Source organism: Glycine max, chromosome 5 (assembly GCF_000004515.6).
Source record: "Glycine max cultivar Williams 82 chromosome 5, Glycine_max_v4.0, whole genome shotgun sequence".
Classification (NCBI taxonomy): Eukaryota; Viridiplantae; Streptophyta; class Magnoliopsida; order Fabales; family Fabaceae; genus Glycine; species Glycine max.
The window spans coordinates 40,989,805-41,002,137 of NC_038241.2; the positions used below are offsets into that span (position 1 = coordinate 40,989,805).

The 12,333-nt window shown below is 29.4% G+C and overlaps 1 protein-coding gene across 5 annotated transcripts; it reads left to right on the top strand.

Moving 5' to 3' along the window:
* The first annotated feature begins 5,702 nt into the window (after window positions 1-5,702).
* On the top strand, window positions 5,703-11,612 carry LOC100781543 (probable serine incorporator). Of its 5 annotated transcripts, none has more exons than XM_014775884.3 (14): window positions 5,705-6,030; window positions 6,275-6,453; window positions 7,335-7,613; window positions 8,173-8,246; window positions 8,470-8,629; window positions 8,739-8,763; window positions 8,857-8,946; window positions 9,231-9,402; window positions 9,481-9,554; window positions 9,798-9,867; window positions 10,203-10,274; window positions 10,345-10,481; window positions 10,981-11,054; window positions 11,221-11,612. In XM_014775884.3, the coding sequence occupies exons 3-14, from the start codon at window positions 7,421-7,423 to the stop codon at window positions 11,274-11,276; spliced, it is 1,197 nt and encodes a 398-aa protein (XP_014631370.1). In that variant the 5' UTR covers window positions 5,705-6,030; window positions 6,275-6,453; window positions 7,335-7,420; the 3' UTR covers window positions 11,277-11,612. The 5 variants fall into 5 exon arrangements, 4 of the variants coding, with proteins under 4 accessions (XP_014631370.1, XP_006580463.1, XP_014631371.1 ...); XM_006580400.4 differs by having other exon boundaries at window positions 7,340-7,613; XR_003267122.2 differs by lacking the exon at window positions 11,221-11,612 and having other exon boundaries at window positions 5,703-6,030; window positions 7,340-7,613; window positions 10,350-10,481; window positions 10,981-10,998.
* Window positions 11,613-12,333: the final 721 nt, after the last annotated feature.

Here is a 12,333-nt window from a genome sequence, read left to right on the forward strand (position 1 = left end):
AGGTTATATCTGACAATATTAATTAAAAAGTTATGTTGAAAGTTAAAAATTAAAAAAATAATTTATAACTCAAAGTTAGTTGAAAATTAATTTATTAAAGTATAAATATTTAATAAAATTAACTGTTAAAATAGTTGAAGAATATAAAATGACAGAAAAATAATAAAATTATGATTTATTTTTTAAAAATAACTAGAAAATTATATAAATATATTGAGGATAAAAATAAAAGAAAACAATAGTTTGTAGGATTTTAATATTTAAAATATATGCAGAAGTTCAAATAAAAATATATTTTAAGACATAAGTCTAAGTTACAATAATATATGACAACATTAACGGTTAACAATAACAAGTTCATTTCTAGAATAAGAAAGATAATAAAAAAATACCTTAATTAAGTTAATTTTTTGAACAAAATATAAAACTAGACTTTTGTTAGTTTTTGACTGGATTTAACTAAATTCTTATTGGTTTTTCAATTTTTTTAAGGTCATTTTTGTGATTTATTTAGATGTTATATTTGGGTAGTTCAAATATATTTTTGCCTTAATAAATTTGATTGTCTCTAAAAGTAATTTTCCTACTTATCTTTGACTCTAAATTGAGTTTCAATTGGAAGCAACATAGATTATTCTTTAAATTTTATTTTCTGTTGGCAATATTTATTCAAAAAAGAACATTAAGTAAAAGTACTTTTGATCAGTATTTTTTAAACAAAAATCATTTTGTTAACACATTCTTTAACAAAATTATCCAAACATAAATTATATTATAATAATATATTTTTTTATTATCAAACTTGAGTTTACAATATACTTTTATTTCAAAATTATATTTGCAAACATTCCAAACATACATATTTTTCATACATACCAAAATCCCTCACCACAACCCTACTTTATCCACATATCTCATAATCTTTTTTCAATGATGTATTTTATTTTATTTTACTTGTACGATAATATGTTTTCATACTTACCAAAAGCCATTAGTTTTCACCCGAAAAGGAATAAGTCCTGCAGGGTCTGAATCAAGATGGGCTTGATGGATTGACCAACTTATATGTACATATAGGAAGGGTTTTGCTATTTCCAACTCAACACCCCCCCCCCCCCAAAAAAAAAAAAACAAAAAATACAGTCCCCTTTGCACACACCCATAAGTCTTGCACTTCAAAAATTGTTCCCAGTTCGCGCATGTAATGGAAAGTGCAAGAGTTCATATTTTATGCTTCAAACGACATCATGATTATACATGCTTCATATTTTACATCTGTACTTTTAGTATAAACTAACGATAGAATAAAATTACATTCAAGCATGAGAAAGTATGATCCACTATGACTTCCATTACAGTTCTAAACTTCCTCGAGTGACCAACGGCAACAAAAAGAATATTATGCTGGATGGTGCATATTTTAATTGGCTAATTGACTTTGTATTCTCTTAGAAGAATAAAGAGGACGGGAAGACATTTGCTCATTGTGTTTGGCATAGCTCTTGCAAAACTTCTTGATCTTGGTACTAGGAATTATCACCATGTAAATCTTGTTTTAATCAACATAAACCATGTAATCTAAGCAAAAACACTATAATAGATAGGAGTGGTTCCTTTGCTTGCTTTGCCTTTTCAAAAAGAGGGAGGGGAAAGAAAGTTACAATTTAAAACCATTCTTTAGGTCTCAATCAAAGCAGATAGCACAAAATTATAATATCACGATGATATCACAGTGTTGAGATGATGAGTGGTAGAACAAATGGAAGGGGGAGATTGAAGTTTGAATGAGAGAAGGGAAGAGGAATAGGGTTTGAAATTTGGAAGAGGGAAACTCAACCAATAAATAGGACTGTATTTTGTAGGGGATTTTTGGAAAAGAAAATCAAAAGGCAAGTATGTTAGTAATAATGGAGAGTAGAAATAGCAATAGCTTATGCGAATTTGAACTCATGAAAATAAGTTAACCTATGAGTGTTAGTTCCAATTCCAATCTGAATGCACTCCTATTCTTGTTTCTTGCACTTTCCATTACATGCTGAAATACAAATTTACATTTCAAAATGAATTTTCTAGAATAGAATACAATGGAAAGTGCACCAAACAAGACCCCCTAATATAAGTTAGGTTGATCTATTCAACTTCATGTTGCATCAATTTCGGGTTCATGATATGCTGGGCTGGGCTGTTGTTTGGGTCAATATTTATTGTCAAGCCTCAAACACGCTGGACTTAAGGTTCCTATATTTTGGGATAATGTGGGGCGTATTCAGTGAGAACGAGGATAATGAATACTATTACCTATTAGATCTTGTTGTGAAATATGAATAATAAACTCATAAAACATTAAAACATATCAAATTGTGTGAGTTTTAGATTATAAAAAAATGTGTAAATTTTATGAAAAGTTGCATATTTTTTAAATTATCATATAACATTAAATTTTCACAAACCGAGGTATGACTTCTCCATTGAATACATTGCACGTATCGTAAGGTATACTTTTTTTATGCACATACCGTAAAGGTATACTTATAACTGCATTATATTTTTTCTTAAAACTGTATTCTGTTACATCATGTACAATGTAGATTTTATTAAAACAAAATTTCTTTCTCCCAATTTTTTTTATCAAAATATTTTAAAAATAATCCATTAACATTAACGTAGTAACTTTCTTCTTCTTCTAAAGATTAACGTAACTTTATTTTTTCTCATTAAATATGCTTTATAATTTTTCTGTTATTACTTATTTCAAAAGTAATACATTTTTCTTTTAAATAATAATTTTTTATATAGAAAATAATCAATAAAACATATTCAAAATCTAATTTTATTTAATTTATAAAAAGGAGTAAAATAAATACTTTAAAAATTATCTTAATTTATATTTAAGTAAAAGGTAATCATTTTATAACATATAATGAGATGTTAATATCTTTCCTATGTGAAGTTAACTCTCAAATCAAACCTAAAAAAAAAAATTAACTCTCAAATCCAAAGTCGATTTCAAAAAACTTTTTTTAAAGATTTTTTTTAATATTTTCTTAAATAGATTTTTCAGAAATCTTTTTTATGTATTAGTTTTTCCTGTCGTTACAGCCAATTTATTTTTATCATTACTGAAAATAATCTAATATTAGCTCCTCCTAAGATTCCACCCACATATTATTACTTAATTTTATATTTTAATTTACTTTAAATTTTATATTTTGACACACCATATCAAACCAAAGATTTTTTCTTTTTAAAATAAACTAATGTTTTAAATTATTTAAATCTTAATCTTAAGTTCTCAATCAATCCATGTATATATATTAGAAAACAATTACTTTTTTAGCCAAAAGTCATCAAATTAATTCCATAAGAAAGTAAACTATCAATAAAAAAATGTCTCTTCTGTTCACATAATTAGGAATCAAACATATGTCATATACTTATTTTTTAATTATCTAAGAAAGTAGATTTACTTTTTTTTTCAACATGTAATTGGATGAAATTTGATAGAAATCACAAATTTTAGAGATCCACTTATCATTTATCATTTATCATTTAATGATTGTATCTCTTGATTTTCACCCAAATTGATGATTTTTTTTAACAAATTTCAATATTTCATCCAATCATAAGAGTGTTTGGGAAAAAAAAATATCACTAACATTTATCTTATTAAAGGAATGATTATGCATTCATCGTATAAAAAAAGCTTACATATTCAATACATATTTTTTTTTTCTCCAAAACAAAAAACAAAAGCAACCAGAAATTTATTTGTTGGAAAAATCTCATTGTCACCAATAGTGTTACAGTCAAACTATTAAATCTGATACACATGCATTGTGTTAATTTGGTGACATTAAATGTAATAAAAAAAATCATCATCACAAAATTTCTTTTCTCTTCAAAATGATAATATTTTTTAAATAGTAAAGATTCTTACTAAGGTCAATAGTAGATAAATTTTTAAAATTTATTTTCTTGTTTTCTTTTGAAGGTTAAAGTAAAGTAAATATTATCAGAATTATTATATTTTTATACATTTAATTAAAAGTGATAATTTTAGGATAACATTATAGAGTTGTTAACGCCTTGCTCGAACATAATCCACTCTCAAACTGTAATATAGTTAATATGACCGTTTCCTTAAAAAAAAAAAAAAATCTCAAAATTAATTTTGGTGACGATTTCATGGTTTTCTATTGTCATCCCATTATGAATGTATGATCTGGATTAGTTTGGAATCCTTTTAATAGGTTTAGTTTTATATCCAAATAATTGAATTGATTTAAAAAATCGGTTTTAAAATGAATTAGTTTTGAACTAGCTTTAAATCGATTTTAAGAATTAAATCGATTATGAAATGGGTTTTGAATTATTTTTTTTCAAATAAAAAATGATCCAGGTGAAAACTAATTCAATTAATCCAATTCATTTTGTATAAACAATTCAATTAATTCAACTAGTTTTATAAACCAGGTGAAAATCGAATCAATTTTAGTTTAGTTAAATTCCACTTTAGTCTAAACCAATTTTTTTCATACTCCTAATCTCGTTGCAAATTAATAGGTATAATTTAATATATGTTGAGTTTGTGAGGATGATTGAGTTGGATCTGTAAAATATACTTTAAGAAGAAATGTGAAATTAATTGTGATTAAATTTTGAATCAAATATCAATTTCATAACCGATAAAAAAAATCAAAACTTACAAAATAGAAGAACTACATATTCTCTACATAAGAATATGAAAAGAAAAAAACTGAATTGTGTGATTTGAAAACTAAACATTACTATCGTAAAAGTTACAAATTGGTATAAATACTCGTATTATTGCAGAATTTATAGCTGTACTTATTATTGTACCTGAGATTCTGACACGGAGAATATTGAAGATCTACTTGAAAAAATCAATCTAAATAAATTTAATGAAATAGAATTTTGATCTTTATGTAGCATTTTTTTTATCAATATCATTAACTATTATAGTATCTTCAATCATCTCTTGGATACAAAGTGATATAGATACTACAATGGTTAATGATGCTCCAAATACTGCATAAAGATCAAAATTGTATTCATTATTTTTTTTTAATTTTTTCTTTTAATATATACATTAAGTAGAATGAAAAGTCTTAATCAAGGAAAATATAAAAGTCTATTAATTTTTTATTTTTTCAATTAACTTTTTTACAACCTTCTTATTTTTAGACAAAAAATAGTAAATGATACTTATTTTTAATTAGAAATATGTTAAATATTTAATGAAACAAAATATTTATCATTTTTATTTATTCATTTTAATTGTTTTAAAATATTAAGAGTTATTTTATACTCATTAAATTTTATATATTTATACAATCCATCTTTTAAAATCATCAATCCATCCATCAGTCAAAAGTCAAAACCCATAAAATAATAAAATATTATTAAATATTTTTTTGCTCATATGAAATATTATTATATTTACATTTGATCCACCCTATTCCAGGAGACTAAATTTTAATGCACCTAAGTTCTGAAGATTGGGTTTCGAGATAAGTGTTCGGTGATATATCAGTACTACAGTATTATTTAAGTATAACGTATAGAGGACTTTAATTATAAAAAGAAAAAAACATATAGAGGAATTTAGAAGGGTGAATTAGAAATGAATAAATAAATATAAAAAAAGATGAATACATTGAAAGGAACACCAATCTGTTGGGGAAGGAAAGAGAAACTTAACGGCGGGAAATAGAAAAGAAGGAAAAGCGGCGAAAAGCAAAGAAAAACCACCAAACCAAAAGCAAACTCTCTCATCTTTTAATTTCTATTAAGGCCCAAAAGCACGCACCAGAACTACCAAAGCAAAGCAATAATCCCTCTCCCTCTCTCTTTGTCATTTTTTTTTAAAAAAAAATCTCTCTTAAAAGAGCGAAATCGAAAACTAAAAGAGAATGAAACCGTGTCTATGCAAGAAACAGTGTTTCAGTGTTGGCTCTAACTAGATCTGCGTGTCCTCTTCATCATTGCTCTGATCTTCTTCTTTTGCAGGTACTTGCATTTCTCCATTCATTTCTTAGATTCCTCGCTTTTGCGACAAGCGATTCTCATTTCTCAGTTTCATTTGCAAATTGCAAGCCCTCCATTACTTTCTCCAGGTTCCAATGTATTAAGCTATATGCATTTTGTCAATGGATAGAAAACTCTGTTTCTACGTCTTTTTTCCTCACAGTTTTGGCTGGATCAAAGTTTCATGTTCATTTTCTGTGACCTTAATTCTATGCATATTTCGTAGGCATTTCCTTAATTTCCGCGCAGAATCTGCTGAATGCATATGCATGATGTTTGTTTGCCGAGAAAATTAGGCAAAGTTTAGACTCTTACTTCGAGGTAAAGGAAAACGAATCACTCCGGTGCACTCAACTGCTTCAAATATTTTAACAAAAAAAAAAGCCTCCAGCACTGATAATTGAGGTTCGCTTTTATTTATTTATTTTCCTCATCCTGATTTTTTTTAAATACTTATTGACTATTCAAGTGATGAATGATATATATATATCACTTGAATAGTCAATAATAGTCAATAAGTTATATATATATATATATATATATATATATATATTTTGTGGTGAATGTTCAAGTAATAAATGATATTAAAATTGGTTGATAAGTTGTATTAATTAACTACCAAAATATTGATAGATGTTTCCGAAATTAAAGTGTTTTCTCTTTTTTTTTTTGCGTTTTTTAATATATGTTTCATTTTTTTTAGAGGACATTGTCATAATGTATTTCTGTTGAGATAATAACTGGGACAATGAAGTCGGTTGTGAGTTCTAACTTCACACGGTTGATGCGTTTTTACGTAAACGTACATTCCCGTCACAGTTATGAATTATGATTTATGCAAGTGCTTGTAAGTGATTAATGAGTACTGCTTGTGTTAGTATTATTTTCAGGGGGAGAGAGTTTTTTTTTTTTTTGTGATTTGGGGGGAGAGAGTTATCTCTACGGTTGTCCACTTTATTATTGAGAGCTAAAGAGATGAGAAATTGTGGAAAGACATTTGACGTACGATTTAAACTGTCGGAATTAGAATTTATTCTACTATGATTGATCGGGAATGGTTGGTCCAAAAAAGGAATGACAAGCAGGACATCTGAAATGAAATGACTATCACTATTCACTAATCACCACCAAATGAAACAACTATTATTCTCCAGTTACGTCAAGACAAAACCATAAGTTAAATTTGACCAAGATTTAAGTTGTTGTTCTCTTATTTCATTTAAGGATTAGTTAAATAGTAATGGAGCTATAATAACATATATAGATGAGTCTTTTTTTCCGAATAGCACAGTACAGAGAATTATGGAATAGAAGATCTTAAGGGAAAGACGCCCATTCATGCACTGCGTAGCACTGTTGTGTAGAAGAAGAGATGGAAGTTGGGGAAAGCAACAGTGGTAACGAGAGGCGTATCATATCTAAGGATTCTTCATGGTGCAGTCAATTCCGAAATGCATCTAATCCTTGGATGGCAAGATATGCCTATGCCTTGATTTTTCTTGTGGCAAATCTTTTAGCATGGGCTGCACGGGATTATGGTCGTGGTGCTTTAACAGAAATGAAGAGTAAGATTTCTGAAATCCTTCAAGTTATGTTTTTTTTTTTCTTTTCACATCTCACCGCCATAACATTTAGTTTTCTAATGCTTCTCTCTGATCCAGTTCTTATGCTTAAATATTCCGTTAGTATTTTATATACGTTGAAATATTTTTCTTAATACTGCGGCCTATTGGTTCCCTTGAGATTCACCATCTTAGCCTGCAAATCTGACGTCTCATCTGAATGCATGCATTATTTTATAAACATGAATTAGATATAGTGAAAAATATTCAGCAATTCATGACAATGTACTTCTTGGTATGTATTCAATATGAAACTGTTTGTTGACCAAAGTGGTATAAGCAAGCATTTAATTTGCAAATTCTGAAGCGTAAAAAGACCTGTTATCCCTCTATTTTAGTAAGTCGGACTTCTTAAATCATTCAATTCAATCAAGAGAAATTATTGGATGCATCTCATGCACACTCATGGGACGACTGAGATCATGTTCCCTTTCATCTAAAGTTGAGCATACTATTTTCATATGATGCCGTTAACTTAAAATCTAATATATTTAGCCTACAGGATTAAAAGGATGCAATGGTGGAAAAGACTGTTTGGATGCTGAAGGTGTTTTGCGTGTGAACCTGGGTTGCTTTGTATCCTTTTCAATTATATGCATGAAAATAGTTGATAAACACTATGCATAAGGTTTGTAGAAAAGAAACAATTAGTAATTTTATTAACCAGTAGTTTATGTTTGTTTATGCTAGGTGGAAAAAATAAATTAAAAGTAAATTTTATATCATAACTATGTCACTTAATCCTAGGTCAATGGCTTAGTCCTATAATATTTAAAAGTGAACCTTAATCCGAGTTCAGATATTTTATATCATAATGTTTTTGTCTACTGCTCGCACTTCTAAACTGAACAATGTGAGAGATACATGGCACTCTGGATGGTGGTCAGTCAAGATTGCTCTCTGGGTGGTCACGACTGTCATTCCATTTCTACTCCCTTCTGAATTTATTCAGATTTACGGTCAGTAAATTGTATTTTCAACAAACCTCCTAGAATTAATGGATCCTCTGAAATATCAAAACGTAGGTATTACAAGCTTGCCATTCCTCTGATACATTTCTTTTGGCAGGGGAGGTGGCTCATTTTGGTGCAGGGTACAGTTTTAACCCCTTACAAATAATTTAGTCATGCCATTCTTTCTAAACTGAGCTGTGAATATTTAAAATGTTGTTATATTCTTTTTTCAGGGTTTTCCTCCTTATTCAATTGATAAGCATAATCAGCTTCATTACATGGCTGAATGAATGTTGTGAGTCAGAAAAATTTGCAGCAAGATGGTAAGATTTCATCAGTTAAAGAACTAACAGAAAAACATGCTTCCTGAGCACGAACAATATGCTTGAGAAAATAGTAGCTATATAAACTTTGAAGGTTTTTTTTAATTAAAACATGCTTCCCTGATTTTTGGATATTAAATAATTGATTATTGTGCTTGTATAAAGACATAAGGAGAAAAAAAAAATATTCATTTTCTAAATCCTTATTAGTTATTAGCTCTCTATTTGGTATATTCCATATTTTTGTAAATGCTTATGTGCATTAATCATCAATTCTCATGCAGCCGAATCCATGTGATGTTTTTTGCAACGACTGCATATGTTGTCTGTCTGATGGGGATCATTTTGATGTACATTTGGTATGCACCAAAGCCATCTTGTCTCCTCAACATTTTCTTCATTACTTGGACGCTAGTACTTCTCCAACTTATGACAAGTGTGTCTCTGCATCCAAAAGTAAGTTCTATTTGTCTTGCTCAATTCACTTCATCGTACAAGACTGAGATGTTAAATTTCTAACTTTATCTGCAATAGGTTGATGCTGGCATTCTAACTCCAGGGCTGATGGGGCTCTATGTTGTCTTCCTTTGTTGGTGCGCTATTAGAAGGCAGGACTACCAATCTTTGCTTGATAGTTTTGGATTAGTATCGATGTTGCTGCCCAATGCATTTAGTTTCTAATGTTTATTGTAATATGTCTACCAAAGAAGGCATGGGAGTAAAACGATAAAAAAAAAAAAGAAAGGAACCTTTATCTATTTTTTATCTATTCATTTATTGCTTATGCAACCTCTCTTAACTGCCCGTTTTCATTTCTATTGAATTTGAACTTAGAATATTTTTGCATGCAGTGAACCTGCTGGAGGAAACTGCATCAGGAAGTCAGACTCTGCAACCAAAACAGACTGGCTAAGCATCATTGTAATATATTTCTATTTCTATCTTCTTTTTTGAGAGTAACATATAGCTATTATTGCTACACTGAAAATTGAAGTTTGTTGTATATTCGACCTTGAGTCTCTAGCTCAGTTATATGCACATTTCGTGTACATGTATCCCAGAAAATACAATTCAATGTCTCTTGTCTATTATGAAAAATTTAAACTCGTTTTAAGAAAAAATAACTTCACCTTTTGATTGTAAACATCATCATATCTTTATGATTGCTTGGTAATTTATTTTTAAATCTTTGAAATGTACAAACCCAATTTCTTTTTCACGACTGGTTGACCTGTGTCAATGGCTTTTGTTGGCAGAGCTTTGTTGTTGCAATACTAGCAATTGTTATTGCGACATTTTCAACAGGCATAGACTCCAAATGCTTTCAGGTTAGTTACTTTGAATTTAACTTGAATCATGACATTATGTTCTGGATACATATCTGACAGATCCCTGCAGTTCAGGAAGGATGATACTCCACCAGCACAGGATGATGTACCTTATGGTTATGGCTTCTTCCATTTTGTTTTTGCCACAGGAGCAATGTACTTTGCTATGCTATTGATTGGATGGAATAGTCATCATTCTATGAGAAAGTATGGTGGTCTCCTCCCCTCCTGTATTTGGCCCATATCATGTTATCTGCATCTTACTGAGTTTTCTTGTTTTTCTTCGTCCCAAGAGAAAAAAATGCGTGGCAAACAAAAGAAATGCATTTCCAATTGATGATAGGCAAATGATCAATTAATCAAATACAAATCAAGATGCCCTAGAACCCAATAAATGTGATTCCCATTAAGTATTAGAGGTGTCTTATTTGCATGGCACTATCATTCTTTTTATCAATGATTGTAACTGTATTTTATCCTCAAAATCCTCTAAAGTAAATCTCCTTTCACTTTAGAGGAATTAACAGGGTGATACAATAGTCAATCAGCACTCAGCAGTGTCACCTCGAATATGTTGTTACTGAAATGATATTCTTTTATAGTGCTAGTAGCAAGTTCATCTGAAGTTGATTCTGTCCTTCTTTCAGTGCCCTCATACATGTTATAGCAAGTTCACAAGATGTAATTACCTATATTCTTTCTGCAGATGGACGATTGATGTGGGCTGGACCAGCACCTGGGTCAGAATAGTAAATGAATGGTTGGCAGTTTGTGTATATTGTAAGTATTTTTAGTAAAACCAAGTCTGGCATGAAGATCTGAATTTTATCTAAGCATAATAGAAGCTATAATATCTTAAACTCTAACATTGCTTTATTAGTAACTTTTTCCATATAATTCTTGAACAATTGAGGCTCAACGAAACGATACTTGTATCTTTTGACAGTGTGGATGCTGATAGCCCCAATCATATGGAAAAGCAGACATACTGGTTCTACTTAAGAACGCGTCCGAAACACAAACCATTCTAGTTTTGATATTTTTTTCAAGGATTAAAGATCTTCAGATAGTTCCATATCTCAGATGCAGCTATGAAAAAGAATAGCAATTGCAAAATCAAGGGAATTCTCTGCAGAAACGATTCTTCTTCAATGGACACTAGACAGAAGCAATGGGTCTGGCACAAATGCATATATACTGGTTGGATTTATTCTATCACCTCATAGATATCCGGTCATTTCACTCCACCATCCAAGCGATCATAAAGAAAAAAAAAAACACTTTTTTCTTGGGGGTGCTGGAAAGGAATTTTTTTGCAAACCCTTGGAACTATAACTATATTGCTAGATTTTCTTAAATTGCATCGGTATTTTTAAATTTAAGTAAACTAACCTAAAACAGCCCATGCAAACAGTAAACATTATCTTAAAAAAAATTTTATGAATTTATCTAAAAAATATCTTCAATTTAACATGGTACATTAAGATTCAAAATTTGAATTAAAAAGTAATAATGTTTTGAAGGAATATACATAAAAATGAAATTGGATATTAGATATTCAATATAAGAAATTTAGAAAGATTAATAGTGCACAAATGACAAGTGGTTCACAGGTTGTTCGCAATGGGTTCGTCGTGAGTTTCGCCTTGGGTTGCGGTGGTTAGGTGGTTTTTTTTTCTTTGTAATTATTTTGTTCTTTGTAATAATTTTGTTGCATAAAAAAATTTAGATCTATGGAAGTCATTGAAGCAATGATAAGGCTGTTGATTTTTTTCTCTTTTTTTTCTTCTCTGTAACCTTTTGTTCTCTGCAATTGTTCTGTCATGTTCCTTGTTTATCTTCTCACAAGAGTTATGATATAATAAATTAAACGGTGAAATTTTTTCTCAAACAATTTTTTTATCTAAGATTCAGAAAAGTATTTTAAAAAAGATCCAACTTTTGTTTGTGGATGGTGTTTTTGGAATTGGGTGTGTAAAAGAATGAAGATGGAGTGAGGGGTAGATTAGTTGCCGGGATTGGGAAAGAGAGAGAAAAAAATCCCAGCCATTTATTAAAT

Bases quoted from the DNA above. Each gene is read 5' to 3' on its own strand.
- LOC100781543 (XM_014775884.3), top strand. From the start codon at position 7,421: ATGGAAGTTGGGGAAAGCAACAGTGGTAACGAGAGGCGTATCATATCT. The intron at 8,630-8,738 runs GTCAGTAAATTG...TTCTTTTGGCAG, and splicing joins TGAATTTATTCAGATTTACG to GGGAGGTGGCTCATTTTGGT. The intron at 9,555-9,797 runs GCAGGACTACCA...TTTTGCATGCAG, and splicing joins TGTTGGTGCGCTATTAGAAG to TGAACCTGCTGGAGGAAACT.